Source organism: Prionailurus bengalensis, chromosome C1 (assembly GCF_016509475.1).
Source record: "Prionailurus bengalensis isolate Pbe53 chromosome C1, Fcat_Pben_1.1_paternal_pri, whole genome shotgun sequence".
In the NCBI taxonomy this organism is placed as follows: domain Eukaryota; kingdom Metazoa; phylum Chordata; class Mammalia; order Carnivora; family Felidae; genus Prionailurus; species Prionailurus bengalensis.
In genome coordinates, this window is record NC_057345.1 from 1,879,966 (window position 1) to 1,896,119 (window position 16,154).

The 16,154-nt window shown below is 63.1% G+C and overlaps 1 protein-coding gene across 1 annotated transcript in view; it reads left to right on the forward strand.

Moving 5' to 3' along the window:
• The window catches only part of PRDM16 (PR/SET domain 16), a 315,344-nt gene that overhangs the window by 270,863 nt on the left and 28,327 nt on the right, over positions 1–16,154 (forward strand). Inside the window, 4 exon segments of the mRNA XM_043573603.1 lie at positions 2,878–2,980; positions 8,980–9,190; positions 11,089–11,236; positions 11,700–11,853. Coding sequence (XP_043429538.1) covers positions 2,878–2,980; positions 8,980–9,190; positions 11,089–11,236; positions 11,700–11,853 — 616 coding nt within the window.

Below are 16,154 nucleotides of genomic sequence, written 5' to 3' on the forward strand. Positions count from 1 at the left end.
CACCGAAGCCTGCGCGCCGCCTTTGTCCTGGGAAGTCAGCAGAGCCTGAGGACCAACGATCAGGAGGCGGCTGGCTGATATAAGGCCTTTGTGCCGGTGGGAACAGGTCATAAAAACTCCAGAGCCTCCCTCACACCTCCGTGCCCTTGGCAATGGCATCGGCTGAGTTTGGAAAAGTTTGCCCCGGTCCCTGTTCACCTCCTGTCTCCCCTTCCTGGTGGAGGCAGGTTGGGGGCGCCCCTGCCCCCCCACCCTAACCAGGGCCCTGCGATTAGCACCAATAGCAATTAATTCTGTCTTCCGCTCAAAGTCCAGGCAGCCACGGCTGCGGGCCGCTGGCTGCCCTCCTGTGCTGCACTCACACCCCTGCCAGGTGCCGTCCCGAGGTTGGGGAGGGGGCGCCCGCTGTGCACAAAGCTGCTCCCTGTGGCCAAGTGCACCAGACCCTCCCTCAGCTCCCCCAAGGCTGTGCTGGCGGGAGGATCAGTCCCCAGGGAGGCAGGCGGCCTGGGACCACAAGTGGGGGCTGTAGAGGGGTCCCAGGAGGTCCGGGCAGCCCTCAGAGCTGGGAGGGGTGTGGGGGCAGGGACCTAGGTGGCCTTGGAGCGCGGGTAGGGGATTCCGGGAGGTCCAGTGGCCTTGGGAGCCACCAGGGTGGGGGGTCCCAGGAGAGGCAGTGGCACTCAGAGAGGGGGGTGAGGAGGGTGGGGGGGGGGTCCCGGGAGGCCGGGTGGCCCTCCGAGGGGGTCGGACGGGGAGGCGGAGAGGGGAGGCGGGCCGCGCCCAGCCCCTGCCAGCCGGGCTGGAGCAGGAGTTCAGTAGTCCCGGGCCGGAGGCAGGATGCGGCCCCAGGAGCCGCGCTGAGCGGGACACCAGGTCAGAGCGGGGCCTCGGGGAGGGACGCGGCCGCAGAGGGATGTGGTGGGCGGGCCCACATTGCCCTCTAACGGGGCCTGAGGAAAGCCGCCAGGACCCTCCTCTGGCCCCAGCCGGGCCCCAGCCTGTGCGCACGTAGCTGGCGGCCGGGGCTACGTGCACTTGGTGAGCCTACTCGCTCACCGCCCAGATGCACGTGTGAGACCCGGCCTGCCGACTCGGGGCCCCCTCCCCGGTCACTCCGGGGTCCCCTGGCTTTGTTGCAGTGCCCCATATGCTGGGTCCCACTTTGAGATCCAGTGGCTCATCTGATTTGTTTTTCAAGTAACCATTTGGCCACTGCAATTTTTAGTGAAAGTGATACAAAACCGGGATCTTAATAGCAATGGCTTTGTGGCGACAGTTGCTAAAATCCCTTCCCCATTTGAAATCCGCACGTCTTGGCAGCGACGTGTGTGATGGCAGTTGCCAAATAAAATGAAGGTGCGTGGGGGGCGGGTGGGGGGCGGGGAGGAACTTTGGGCCGCGTGACACGCCCGGGCCGTGTGTGTTTCTGCCGTGCGGTGCCCTGGGAATCAATACGGGCAGGCCCCGGGGACACCGTGGGGCTCTGTGTGTCCTGGGGGGGGGGGGTCCCTGCTGTTGTCGGGACTGGTGGTTTGTAAAGGAGTCCGCACGGATGTGGCCTGTGGAGGGGAAAAGGGGTCTCACAAGTGACGGGGATGGCTCAGGCTTCCAGATGTTTCCTGGGGCCCAGGGGCCAGGGGGGAGGCTCAGGGCTCGTGCAGGCCGTGTGCCCAGCTCAAACCGTGTCCCCGCCCCCTGATGCTGGAAAGCCTGGTCTGGCACCTAAGGCCCAGGTCCTCCATGAGGGTGGGGCCGGAACAGCTCCGGGAGGGAAGGGCCTGGAGGAGCCTCAGCCCTCGAATTTCCTGGGTGCAGATGGAATCTTCTAGGTCTTTCTCTGGTCTCCCAGCCAGTCCTGCAGCCAGGCCTTCTGGCTTCTGGAAGGACCTTGGTTACTGTCGCCTGGATAGAGACCCAAATACCCAAGTGCTGGGGTGGTGGGCAGTGGCCTGGCTGTCTGACATTTCTGGAACTGAGATAGAAGCCTTCCTGGTGTCAGCCCCACTCGTGTGAGGGGTCGGTACCCCCCCCCCAGCAGAGGACCCGTGTCGCTGCTCTCCAGGGGTGGGGAGGCTCCCAGGCACAGAAGAGCCCGGTTCTCTCCCACAGTCACCCCGGCCTTTGCAGCTGGTTCCGGGGTCCCCTCCCAAACAGCCCCTGCCCCTGTGGCCCTGCTGAGCCCTAGGGTTCCCCAGAGCAGACGGCCCTTTCTCAGGACATGCAGCGGCACCGGCCGAGGCGCTCCGAGTACCTGAGCCCACTGCTCCAGGCTTCGATCTCCGCCCCTCCCCCAGCCCCCACGCACCCCTCCCCGCGCTCAGGGTGCCCCCGTCTGGGTCCCCAGGGCTGCCGGGTGCCGGTCACCAAGCTAGCCGCAGGCACGCGTGTCCCTCCACCGTCCCCGCGGACGGTGTCCACGCTCACGGGAGACTCACGGCCTGCTGTCCTGGCCCACAGAGCCTCTGTCGGAGTTCACGGCCACTTTGAGAAAGTCCAGATTGGCCCTCGACCCCCTCCAGGCCCCCACCGGCAAAGGGCATCTCGCGTACACTTTGAGAAAAGGAGCCTGAGGCCCAAGCCAGGCCCCGCTGCCCGTGAGAAGCGCCAGCCTCCCTGGTGCCTGCCGCTGGGACCCGCCCCGCCTGGGCACGGCGTCCTCCGTCCCCTTTACCGACCTCCAACAACGGGACGGAACAAACTACACGGGGCTCTAGCCCTTGTGAGCATATTCTGCGAAGTTCCAGGAGGGAGACTCTCAGCGGCAATTAGTGGGCAGGTCGAGTGGCCCGCGGGCGTCGCCTGTGTGCACGCAGCGTGGCTCCCTCGGCAGCCGGGACGGCAACACTCACCCCTTCTCTCTGCCTTTCCGCCTAGATTTATTATAAAGTCATCAAGGACATCGAGCCTGGGGAAGAGCTGCTGGTGCACGTGAAGGAAGGCGCGTACTCCCTGGGCCCGGTGCCCCCCGGTCTGGATGGTAAGCCCCCCCTCCTGAGGCCGCCCGTCACTCCTGCCACATGCCGGGGCCCGCCGCTCGGACCCCGGGCCGGCGGGACCGGCCCCCTCCTAACAAGCTCTCCACCGAAGCGTCGCACTCTCCCCACCGTGGGTTATATGAGCCACACGCCGAATTCCCGCCAGGACTTCGGGCCATAGGAGCCAATGGGTATCGTGTGGCATTATATCTTTGTCGTGGAAGTGTCCCGGGGGACTTTTTGTTTGTTTGTTTGTTTGTTTGTTTTACTGTATTATTAGCAGCACGGTTTTGTGGCTTGGAAACCTCCACCCTGCAGAGCTCCGTGCCGCGGGAGACGTTTCAGGGTCACTTCAGAGAGGGCAGCACCGGCGTGTAGGTCTCTGAAAGCGGGGCCCTGTCTATCGTCGATAGCAGAGTCCGAGAGAAAAGTTAAGGGGAAACTGATGTCGTGAGGGGGGACATTTCGGGTTGGGGCGTTGCCACAGGGGCACTTGGACGGCAGCTGAGCCCCCGGAACTGTGTGTGGAGAGCCGCCCTCCTGTCCTTTGCTCCCGACTCGTCACTCACTCGGTGCTCGTCCCCCCGGGCACGCTTCCCACCCTTCCTCCCTCGCACACACACACCTACATCTCAGAGGCATTAGAAAATTCCAGCCGCGAGCAGGCTGGCGTTTCCGGAACGCGGCCTCCTCCTCCTCCGTCCCCACTGCGAAGCAACATGCTGTTCACCTGGGGACTCTGGAACGGCGTTCGGGTCCCTCCGAGGAACCAGGAACCCTGCACTGGCAGCGGAGGGCCGGCGGTTAACTCCCTGAGTGCCGCCGCTGAGCTCACGGCGTCTTCCCTCCGAGACCCCACAAGGGAGCAGAAGAGCCACCTCCCCTTCTAGCCGGGGCTGGTGATTCCGCTCAGCTCACGCCGGAGCAGGCGGGAGGCCGCCCTTTCCCCTTCCTGTCTTTCCTTCCCTCCCCTCCAAAGGCACAGAGGCTTGATGATTAACACCACTTACCGCAGGTTCCTCTAATAATGCCACGAGAGGGAGTGGCATGGGCCGGGGCCGGGAGCAAACACGGAGATCTCTGCCTTAATTTACCCTTTCGATCCCCGAGCCTGGCCCGGCGGCTGCGTCCTTCCTCCCCGCGGCCCGTGTCCCTGAGCCGCCGCTCCCAAGTCGTCACGGAGCCGGATCCTGTCTGCGCGCGCCTCTCAAGTTTGGTTTTAATTAGGCCGTCAAGAAAAGAAAAGTTAACGGCTGAGGTCTGGGTAGTGAGGGGATGGCCTCATTTTCCTTGAAATGATCGTTGAAAAGACCTATGGGTCTCAGGTAGCACACGAGAACTCGGGAAGACAAACCCACTCCCCTTCGGGGAGCACCCGGCCAGGGAATGTCGCTTGTATAATGAAACTTCTTTCTTCCAAAAGGTTTTAAAAACCTGGATTGCTTTCGCCCGCCCCCACCGGGCCCCCTGATCTTAAAATAAGCCGGGTCCACATCTCCCTAATAATTCGTCAAACACTTGTGGGCTAATTGCTTTCCACACATAATGGTCTAGCATCAAATATCTGACTTTTCATACTCTCTGCTGTCACAGTCGTCCCCCAGCCCCCCGACGGCCGCCCCCTCCCCCGCTAAACTCAGAATCGCACAGAAAGAAAATGCAAAATCGTTCCTCGCTAAGATAATTATCATAAAAATCTTTTCTCCCGGCCCCAGCTAAACGCAGAGGCCCCTTATCACGGCAGGAATTTGGAGTGGGTTCTCCAGCACTTTTGAGCCTCCGGTCTGGTCCATTGCCATGCAGATACCGCATAATTGTGTCCCCCTCGGCTCTCTGAAGCCATTAGGCACCGATTTATTTTTCTGTCACATTCCTGCCTTGTGAAGTTGCGGACGGGACTTGACACAGACAGGCGGGGTGTGGATGTGACACGCACAGCACGGGCTGCCGTGGCCCGGGCCCCGTGTGGTTTGGGTAGCACACGGAGCCTCCGCCAGATTCGGAGCTGACTCACAATTTTTCGTGCTGCTGTTGCGGGCGGGGGCCTCTGGCGGGGACAGCGTTCAGGTGTCGCGGCAGACACGGGGGCCCCTGGGGGCCGGCCCACTGGGGGCCGAGGGCGCCGGTCTGGTGGATCCCGGCCTGGCAGTGCTCTTTGAAAGCCGCGGCTTTGGAAAGAAATGCAGTTCCAGTCTCCCTGCAAGGGACTCAGAGCACAGGGACGCCACGTTCAGGTTCATTCAATAGTTGCGGCGACTTTTTATGTTGTGCCTATTCTTTCAGCGCGGAGGGGAAAGATTTCCCTTGCGGGAAAGTTTCTTGATCTTGGGAGAAAATAAGGAAAATCATTTCCATTCCAGTATGCTTTTCTTTCGAGAAAGGCTTAAAATCGTTAACTTCGCTCCCCCTTCCAAAGAAGTCGCAGGGATGCAGTGACTTGTACATAAAGCGTATGAGGAATATGATACAATGTAACGTAACATCAGATGATATGATATAAGTGTAGTATAATATGACATAACACGACAACATGATATAATACAACGTAACACAATATAACCAGAATATAACCTATCCTTTTGGTGTTTTTTCACGTGGGGTTATTTGCGCCGGGCCCTGGGACCCACATGGCTGCGTGCATCCTTTGTGGCCTGTGCAGCGTGCCCCGGACGTGTGCACTCAACGCCCGCCTTACCTGCGTGGGAGATGCTGGGACACCTGTCCACGCCACGGCACGGGGCGTGGGGGACTGAGGCTTAGACATGTCCGGTGTCCATCTCTGTCCTTCAACCAGGGCAAACGTGGGTCCGTGGAGGGATGAGGGGGCAGGGAAAGAGGGCGACATGTATCTCCAGTCAGTTCCGTGGCCTCTAGGAGGTCCTCAAACGCCGTCAGAGTGAGAATCAGGCAGGATTTTCATTTTAAATCCAAATTCCAGATCAACACTGAGAGAATGGGTTGGTTGATGCTATGGGCGGGTGGGGTCGGCCTTTCTTCTCGTATTTGTTGTCAAATTTCAAACTTCTGGGACTGTTCCCAGTTGGGTACAGAAAGAATAAACTACAGGCTGGCGTTTCTAACTTACTCATGGTGCCGGTGGCGGTGGGAGGGCCCCAGGAAGTCAGAACAAACCCACAGGGGCCGTTTCTGTGGGGTCCGTGCATCCGGCCCCGCTGTGAAATGGGGCTCTCGGTCCTCAGATGTAGAGGAAAGCCACATGTGTTCAGTCGAGGCGGGCCTGCAGGAGACGCCAGGGCGAGCCCAGCTCTCGCGGCCCGTTCGGTGCTCTCCCCGGGCCGCACACGGCGGGACTCCGCCACCCTGCCTCCAGGGCCCCGCCCGGTGCTGAGGCTCCAGTTACACGGCTCTGCCCCCTCCTCCCCGGGCGCCCTGGGCCGGCCATTCCGTCTGTCCCGGCCTCCGTTTCCCAGTTACAAATCGGGGGTAAGAATATTCTCCCCCTGGCAGCGCGTGGATTGGCACGAACCTTAGATCCGCGAACACCGGGAAATTCCTATGGCAGCGCCCGCTGCGTGGGGGCTCCCAGACCTCCAGGGTCCCCATCGCCGTCCACGGCCCTTCCCGCGGACGCTCCGGTTCTCCCGCATAGGCGATGCTTTAGAGACGCGCGGGGATGATGGCGCGGTGATGTGCACCCTCCCTGCGCCCCTCCCCCTCCCCAGACTCCACCCTGGCACCCAGGGGTGCCCACCCAGTGCCCGCATGGGTTTTGTGCCAGCACCTTCTCTGACTTGGTGCTCCGGGCGGCCCCGGGCCCCGCCGTCCCTATCCTCCCGCCCCTTGGTCTGCCCCTCGCAGGAACAGGGGCCTGCCCTGGTTTTTGTGTTTGCAGACGCACTGAAGGGTCACTGGGGCGGCCGCCCCCCCTGCCTCCTCCAGCCCCCGGTCTGCAGTTGGTGTGGACCGGCTGGCCTTGCCTCCTCCTGGTCCGTTTCGCAGCTCGCCATGCGTCTGCTGCCCTTCGGGGAGGTGTTTGGGGCAGAGCCTTCGCGGCCTCAGAGGCCCACACGGCGGCCCCGCCAGGCTCTCGCCCGGAGCAGGGCTGGGTGCTGTAACTCGACTCCCTGACCCAGACAAGCGAGAGCTGCTTGTCCCCATCTGTGTTGAATTCCTCCAAACGAACACTTTCTCGACAGCCCACTCTGGTCGGTGGGCAGGCCGGCAGGCCCGGACGGTGCGTCAGACCAGCACTGGAGCCCGCCCGGCCTGTCCGCAGGGCCCCTCTCGGCAGCCCCCCCCCCCCCCCGCCGTCACCCAGATGTCTGCCTCCATGCAAAGATGTGGACAGAAGTCACATTTGTGCACCTGAGGGGGTCGTCCAAGGCCCCGGAGCATCTCGGATCCAGCTCCCATGGAGCCTGCCCCTTGGGTGTCGGGGAGTGGGGGCCTCCAGGTGCCACCGGTGGGGATGCCAGGTGTGACCACACACCGGGAGCAGTGCCTCCAACGTTAGTCTCAAGGAAGCTTCTGGTCGGGAATAGGTGGCCCGCCCTCTCTCCTGACCCCCTGTCCGGGCTGCAGAGCACCCCCTCCCTGTCCTTAGCACTCTGAGATGTTTCCGGTGGTCTCTCTGACATGGGAGGGGGCGTGCCTGTGCCCCCACCTCCCTGCATCCTTGACTTCCACGCCCCTCGGGGGCAGGCCATTTGGGACAGCTTATTAAGGCTGAGCTCTGCACAAGCTTGTACACACACACACACACACAAACACACACACACACACACACACACACACACACACAGAAGCCCAGGCACACATGTCCACACTCCAACACACGGTCACAGGCACACACAGAGGCTCACTCTTGCACACATATACCTGTTTACCCACACACGTTCACACAAACACACACGAAGCCACGCACAGAAATACAGCCACATAGCACACGCACAACTGCACACAACCAAACATTCACACACGTGTGCACTCACATGTACATATGTGCACATGCACTCTTAACATGCACAACACATGCCAACCATGTGCACAAATGTGTGCACAGAAACAGACATTTGCACATGCAGAGCAAGCGTGCACGTTAACACCCACACACACGTGCACAGGTGCCCTAACGCCCGGGCGCACTCGTGTGTGAACATGTGCCAGCACACACATTTCCACGCGTGTAGCCGCACACGGAAGCACATGCGCGCTCTGGCACACGCACACGAGTACGCACGCACACCAACACAAACAAGTGTGGATGCACAAATATCTCTACACGTTCACATAGAGGTGCACAGACAAGGATGCAAATGTGTTCAGATACACACGTTCGTGCCCACGCACACTCACAGCCGCACACCCGTGCACAAGCACATGAGCATGCACACATCCACTCAGCGCACACGCAGGCACGCTTTCCGACTTGTGTCCCAGCTTTCAGCGCAAGCGTTCCGTCCCGTCCTCGGGCAGGGAGGGGACACGGTGCTGGGGAGAAGCCACTCGCAAGCAGTGGCCCGGGTGGGGGCTCGGGGATGGGCCCAGAGGATGTCTCCGCCGGGAAATTTACGGCTTTGAGCGGGTTGTTTGGCTTGGCACGGTGGTCAGGATGCCGCCTCGTAAACTTAATAATAGCTGCCCCCCTTTTAATTTGTTTGACCTTGACGACAGTAATTTACGATATGCATTAGAGCTCTGTCTTCTTTTTTCCCCTGATTCATAAACAAACCACTTGGCCAGCTTCCTTCTCTGCTCCCAAGCGCGGGGCCTTCTGGAGCCCGGCGTGGCCTCCTGCCACGCGGGGTGGGGCCCGGTGTTTCTCGGCATTTCTGATGGTGCGGACGCAGGGTCCCCTCGGTCCCCAGGTCCCCGGGGCGGCCGCACCCGGCCCGGCACGAGGGCGGAAAGGAAGCAGGTGCGGGAGCGGCCGGTGTGGGAGGCGGGGCCCGCCGCCCCCACCCCCAACACCCCCCTCGGGCCCGGAGCCTGGGCCCCGTCTCGCGCTCCCCGCGGACCTCCCACCCTCTGTCCCTAGCAGGGGAGCCCACGTTCCGCTGCGACGCCTGTGACGAGCTCTTCCAGTCCAAGCTGGACCTGCGGCACCACAAGAAGTACGCGTGCGGCTCCGTGGGGGCCACGCTCTACGAGGGCCTGGGCGAGGAGCTCAAGCCGGAGGGGCTCGGCGGTGGGGGCGGCGAGCAGGCCCACGAGTGTAAGGACTGCGAACGGATGTTCCCCAACAAGTACAGGTGCGGCTGCCCCCATCCCCCCAGGCCTCTTCCCCTCCCCCCCCCGCACCCCCCTTGTCCTCCCCGCTCCGCACCCCCTCACTGCCCCCCAGGCCCCCCAAGCTGGTCAGCAGAGCCAGCTGACCCTGGGACCACAGCCGGGACCTCGGCCCTCAGCCCTGTCCACGCCGACGGGCCGAGAGAGCCTTAGGGACGGGGGGAGACCAGCGTCCCCTCCAGTGTGGCTCACCTCGGGGGCAGGTACCCCTCCCTGCCCACTCATCTGTCGCTACACACAGCGTGGCCCATGAGCTGGTGGCTGCAGGCCACGGGTGCTCCCGGCTCTGACCCCTGGCCGGTGCCCCCCACCCCCGGAAGATCTGCGTGGTCGGTAGAGATATTTCTGGCCCTGCCGTTCGGCAGTCAGGGCTGAGCCTTGGAGATAGACCACGGGGAAGGCGAGAAATGCAGGCCAGACCCCGAGACGTGCAGGGCTCAAGCCCCAAGGCCACTCCCGTAGCAAGGCCCAAGACCAGGACGGCAGGACAGCAACACCCTGCTGTCCCGGGGTCCGTGCGGTGCCCCGGACCCTCTGCACACACAGACCACTCCTCACACGGTGGGCGGGAGCTGGCGGCTCAAGGCTGCCCGGGGGTCCCTCATCCCCCACCCCGGGCACCGGCCTCTGCTCCAGGGATGGAACCCACCTGTCCTGGGAGGTTTCGCAGGCGTGGGCACGGTACACCAGGCCCGCCATGTGACCGCCAGACGTGCTCAGCCTAGAGCAGGCACGAGCTGGCCCTCCCCCTGGGAAGTGGGGGCCCCGAGGACCCCTGGGAGCCCCCCGGGAAAGATGAGCCTCTGGGCTTTGTGGGGACAGCGTCAGGGGCATGCGGTCCCAGCGCTCCTGCGAGAAGCATGACGACTCGTCCGAGGTAGGCCCCTCCTCCGACCTTTGAGAATCTCCCCAGGACAGCCCTGCACGGTCAGAGCAAAGCCCCGTCGGGTCACTGACTGGCTGTGCTATTGCTGGGAACCGAACGCCAATCCCACCGTGGGCTCCCCGGGGATGGGAAACCCTCCACCCTGAACAGATGACTAAGAAAATGAGCGTTTGGGCAAATCCCAACTGAGACCCTGGGCGGTAAGCGCTGCCCAAGAGGGTCCGTGTTTTCTTTACATAAACACATAAATCACAATTAACAACAGGGAAAAAGATACAATCTGCCAGCACTCGAGAACCAAGCGTTTCTGATGTAAATGGATGGCTGGGCCCCGTAATTAACGGGCCGTGATGTATTACTGCTCTGCTCACGGAGATTAACGGTCACACCTGGGACAGGAGGCGAGCCAGGACGTCCCCCCCCCCCCCCCGAGAGGAGGGGTGAGGAGTGGCTCCTGCGTCCAGGCGCAGTTGCCCCTTCCCGGCGGCTGTGTCCTCCCCACCTTCGGGGACCCACCCGCTCACCCCCGTCCCGCCCCCTCGGTGTGTGCCAGGCGGGTAGGCCGGGCGTGGCCTTGGGTCTCCCGGGCCTCGCCCCCACTCCGGGGCTCTCGGCGGTGCTGGCGGCTTCTGCGCCCCTTGTCTGAGGTCGGCCTCAAGGTTAAGGTTACCCCGAGGGGCAGCGAGGAGCTGTGAGCCGGGGTCCTGCCCTGCCGCCGGCCGCCTGGAGGAGACGTTTGCACGAGGGCCTGAGCTCTGTCCGGGCAGCGCTTCCTCCCCGTGGGATGTGGGAGGGCCGTCTCCGCCCTCCGTCCTGCTGGCCCATCCAGAGAGGGGGCGGACAGACGCGCTGCCCGCCGGGACTCACTCCCGTCTCTGGGCGGGGGGCAGTGGGGACGGGAGGGGCCGCGGCCGGGCGGGGCGGCGGGCAGGCCCCCCCTGCCCCCGGTGACCCGAGCCCCCTGTCCGCGTGCAGCCTGGAGCAGCACATGGTCGTGCACACGGAGGAGCGGGAGTACAAGTGTGACCAGTGTCCCAAGGCCTTCAACTGGAAGTCCAACCTCATTCGCCACCAGATGTCCCACGACAGTGGCAAGCGCTTCGAATGTGAAAACTGTGTGAAGGTAACGTGCCCACCGCCCCCTCCCGTGCCCCCCACACGCGTGCGGACGGAGGGTGCAAATAAGACACCGGAAGCCCTCTGGGGCTCTCGGTTTACCGGGGACGGAGAAAGGGCAGCGGGAGGGGGCGCAGGGAGACCCGACCCCACGCTCTCCAGGGCGGGCTCCTGCCCCCCACCCGCCAGCGCATCGTCAGAGTGCTTCGGGTCGGCCACGCTTTCCGAGCGCGTGCCCGGAGCGTCCTCCCCTGGCCACCGGTCCCCCAGGCATTACCACTGAGGGGACAGTCTGGCGGACACGGGCAGCTCACCCCGGGCCGTCCAGCGGGTCACTGCGACGGCAGAGACCCCTCCCGGCCAGGCTCGGCTCAGGGGGCAGAGCAGTGGTGAGACCCGCCCCCCGCCCCCCGACCCGGCGGCCAGAACTGGGCCCACAGGGGAGCGAGCAAAGGTGTCTGTCCCCCCAGGTGTTCACAGACCCCAGCAACCTCCAGCGGCACATCCGCTCCCAGCACGTGGGCGCCCGGGCCCACGCCTGCCCCGACTGCGGGAAGACGTTCGCCACGTCCTCGGGCCTCAAGCAGCACAAGCACATCCACAGCACCGTCAAACCTTTCATATGTAAGTGGTCCCCCAGCCCGGCCGCCCCGCTCTCCCTACTCTCCTCCGCACTCACACCCCGGCCGGAGCTCTGAGAGGCGTGAAAATGCCGGTGACGCTCACCGAGTTCAGCTCATCCCCACAGCGGCCTTTAGGGAGCCCGGCCTGGGTCCCCAGCACTGTCGGGACGGCAGGTGGCGGCCGTAAGTGCCCCTGTCCTCACGGAGCTTACGCGCCGTGGAGGAGATAGAGGCTAGACCAGATGAACGATGAGGGCACGTGCGTCCGGCCTATCAGCCCAGACGGGGCGCAGGCTTAGGAGGCTCTCCGAGTGTCCAGGGTGGCCCAGGCGGGCGCTGGTCCCGTGAGTGCAGGGGGGCCAGGACGGCTTGTCAAACGAGAGGCTTTCTGGTGGACGGCTGGCGGACGGGCGGGTCTGAGGGGGCCCCTGCGGGGGACGGAGGTGCTTGGGACGGGAACTGGGAGCACAGAGGCCTTGAGGCTGGCGTGTGTGGGGGAGTAAGTGAGGGGGCCTAAGAGGAGAGGGGCCACGGGTCCCAAGGGCCAGGTCGTGGGGACTTTGTGAGCCAGCGTAGGGTCACCACCCTTATTCTCAAGGAGTTCGGAAGCCATGGAAGATTCCTCTCCACCTGGCAGTGTGCTGAGTTATTCACACGAGATTGTGCTCGGCCATCACGTCAAGTGATTTGCACTGTCACCAATCACACAAATTGCACTCAGCAACCATCCACACGGACTGTACGGTCATCACCCACATCAACTGTGCATTCATCACCCACACGAACTGTGCAGTCATCACCCACACGAACTGTGCAGTCAGTCATCACCCACACGGACTGTGCAGTCGTCACCCACACGGACTGTGCAGTCGTCACCCACACGAACTGTGCAGTCATCACCCACACGAACTGTGCAGTCAGTCGTCACCCACACGGACTGTGCAGTCATCACCCACACGGACTGTGCAGTCATCACCCACACGGACTGTGCAGTCAGTCATCACCCACATCGACTGTGCAGTCATCACCCACACGGACTGTGCAGTCATCACCCACATCGACTCTGCAGTCGTCACCCACATGGACTGTGCAGTCATCACCCACATGGACTGTGCAATCATCACCCACACGAACTGTGCAGTCATCACCCACACGAACTGTGCAGTCAGTCATCACCCACATCGACTGTGCAGTCATCACCCACACGGACTGTGCAGTCGTCACCCACACGGACTGTGCAGTCGTCACCCACATCGACTGTGCAGTCATCACCCACACGGACTGTGCAGAGTCATCACCCACACGGACTGTGCAGTCATCACCCACATCGACTCTGCAGTCATCACCCATACAGACTGTGCAGTCATCACCCACACGGACTGTGCAGTCATCACCCACATCAACTGTGCAGTCATCACCCACACGGACTGTGCAGAATCCTCACCCACACAAACTGTGCAGTCAGTCATCACCCACACGGACTGTGCAGTCATCACCCACATCAACTGTGCAGTCGTCACCCACACAAAATGTGTAGTCATCACCCACATGGACTGTGCAGTCATCACCCACACAGACTGTGCAGTCATCACCCACATGAACTGTGCAGCCATCATCCACATCGACTGTGCAGCCATCACCCACATCGACTGCGCAGTAATCACCCACACAGACTGTGCAGTCATCACCCACACAGACTGTGCAGTCGTCACCCACACGGACTGTGCAGTCAGTCATCACCCACATCGACTGTGCAGTCATCACCCACACGGACTGTGCAGAGTCCTCACCCACACGAAATGTACAGTCATCACCCACATCAACTCTGCAGTCATCACCCACACGGACTGTGCAGAGTCATCACCCACACGGACTGTGCAGTCGTCACCCACGTGACCTGTGCAGAGTTATCACCAGAATTGCCTGGACTCATCATCCACATGGGATTGCATGGGGTCAGCATTTCACACACACGATCTCATAGCACCCTTCAGGGCCACACTGTCTCCTAGTGGCAGAGAAGGAAACTGAGGCTTGCAGACATTAGGGGAGCAGGTGCTCAGGGCCACGCCGCAGAGCCTGGATTCTAGCCCAGGCCTGGCCCTTGACCCTGGGCTGGGGGGTGGAGCCTCTCAGACCCCACAACACCAGTGTGAGGAAGAGGAACTCTGGGAGCTTGAGGACTGGGGGCTGGGGGACGTCTCAGCGATGCTGTTCTGGTGTGGGACACCCAGGGCTGACCGGCCGGTCAGGCCTTTGTCGGGTGGCTGGGGCTGTGCCCTCCTCCTGCTGCTGTCCCCAGCCCAAGCTTCCAGCTGCCCTGCTAGAGATGACCCAGACACCAGCCTTCCTCGGCCGCTCAGCCCCCCAGTCACCTGCAGGTCCTGGATGGAGACCTGTGCGCCCTGGGGTGCACCAGTGGTTCCCCCTGGGAGGGGTCAGGAAGAGGCGAGCGGGTGTGAGTGGGAGCCAGGGGCTGGGACTTGGTGACTGCAGGTGTGTGTCCTGCATTCTGTGGATGAGGGTCCCAGGGAGTCCCACCGTGGGGCATCGAATAGCAGCTCGGAGTTTCTAAATGAGCTTAAGAGCAGGAAGTCGTGCAGAGGTTCAAAAGCTACCGCCTTTCCGGGCACGTGGAGAACTCGGCGAAGTCTCCCTGGAACGTATTTAGTGACAGAAGCTCCAGGGACCATAGGTCTCTGCCACCGTTCGCACCGCCTGCACAGACTCCCCGTGTGGGTGGGCAGGGCGTGGGGCAGCCTGGCCGGGCCCCCGGGGCCGCAGCTCCCGCGACCGGCTTGCCTGCACACACACGTGCCTCAGATAGGGTGGCACACGCTTGGGAAATGGCACATAAGTGTGGCTTTGCACGTCCTCCAAACCCCGGCGGAGCCTCCTTCAGCCCGTGGTAAAGGCCGTGTTGGGCTTGGAAAGGCGAACCCGCAAACGAGCGAGGAGGGGCGCAGACAGCGCGCGCCGGTCAGGAAGGACGGGCTGCTTGGAGGGGCGTGGGCTCACGGCAGCGCGGTCACGGGCGTGCCCAGACGGCGTCCACCTGCCGGGCACCCCCTGCGTGGATGCACACGGCAACTGTGGGATCTGCCCAGACGCCCCCAAGCCCTTTCCCCGCTGACCACGCAGGCCGAGGCGGCGTGGCCTCCCAGGGTGCCTCCTGCCCCGCGGAGCGGAGCGTGTGCTGGCTGTTTGGGAGGGCGGTGTCGGGCACGCAGGTGGTCAGCCTCCCGTGGGCACTTTCCGGAAAGGGCCCCTCCCTAGAGTGAGTGTCGCGTGGGAGCGCATTCGCGCACACACCCTGCGAACAAAAGACACGCGGTGGCCAGGGCCACTCTGCACCCCGGCAGGGCCGGGGGACCCCTCTCACGTCCACCGCGGGCCGCACCGGCTCTGAGCCAGCTGCCAGCGTGCGGGTCCGGCCGCCCCGTGAGGATCTCGGGCCCCCAGGAGGGTCCTCGGTAGCCCCAGCGTCCCTGCCGCACCCTCCACCCTGAGAGCACAGCGGTGGGAGCCGAGGGGCCCGGACTCCTCACGACCGGGCGCGGGGCCGGCCCTGAGGCCCTGCCGGGGGCTGCCCCGATGGGTGGGGGGGGGGGGTGCGCGAGGCCGGTTCCCAATCTGGGGTTCGTAGCAGCCAGTGACGAGGCATCGGCGAGCCGGGCCGGGGCACAGTGACACGTCACTCATTCAGCCAGCAAGGGCAGCCCGAGCTGAGGAATGGCCTTGCTCCCCCGAGGCCGGGTGGGCGACCCGAGTGTATTTATAGACCGTCTCCTCTGTATCAGCCGCCTCCCAAAAAGGGCAGATTTGATCCAACGAGGCCGCGCTCTTCCCCCCTCAGCCTAGAACACGTCCCGCCACGCCGACGGCCAGGAAGGCAGGGCCTTTAATATAAATAGATACTGCGATGAAAGTGCGCGATAATCCGGGGCCAGAGCCCCCGCGGCAGGAGCAGGACACCAGGCGGCCGAGGATTTGTGTGAACAAGAGACAGGCTGGAATCACTGTTTCCACTGGGGCTGCGTTCAGGGGGCAAATCGTCCTGCAGAGAGAGACACGTGTGCACGTGCACTCCTCCCTTTCTGGCTAGAAAAACAAGGAAAGAAAGGAAGCAAAGCTGGTGATTCCGTGACAACACTCGACTCACAAGCCATCGGGGAAATGGGGAGACGGGGTCGCCTGGGCCCGGGGGTCCTGGTGTTCGGCTCTGGCCAGCAGCGCCCCCTCCTGCCGAGAGCAGAGGCCGGTGTCCCCCAGCCTGAGCCTGGTGCTTCTTCACCCCAGCCT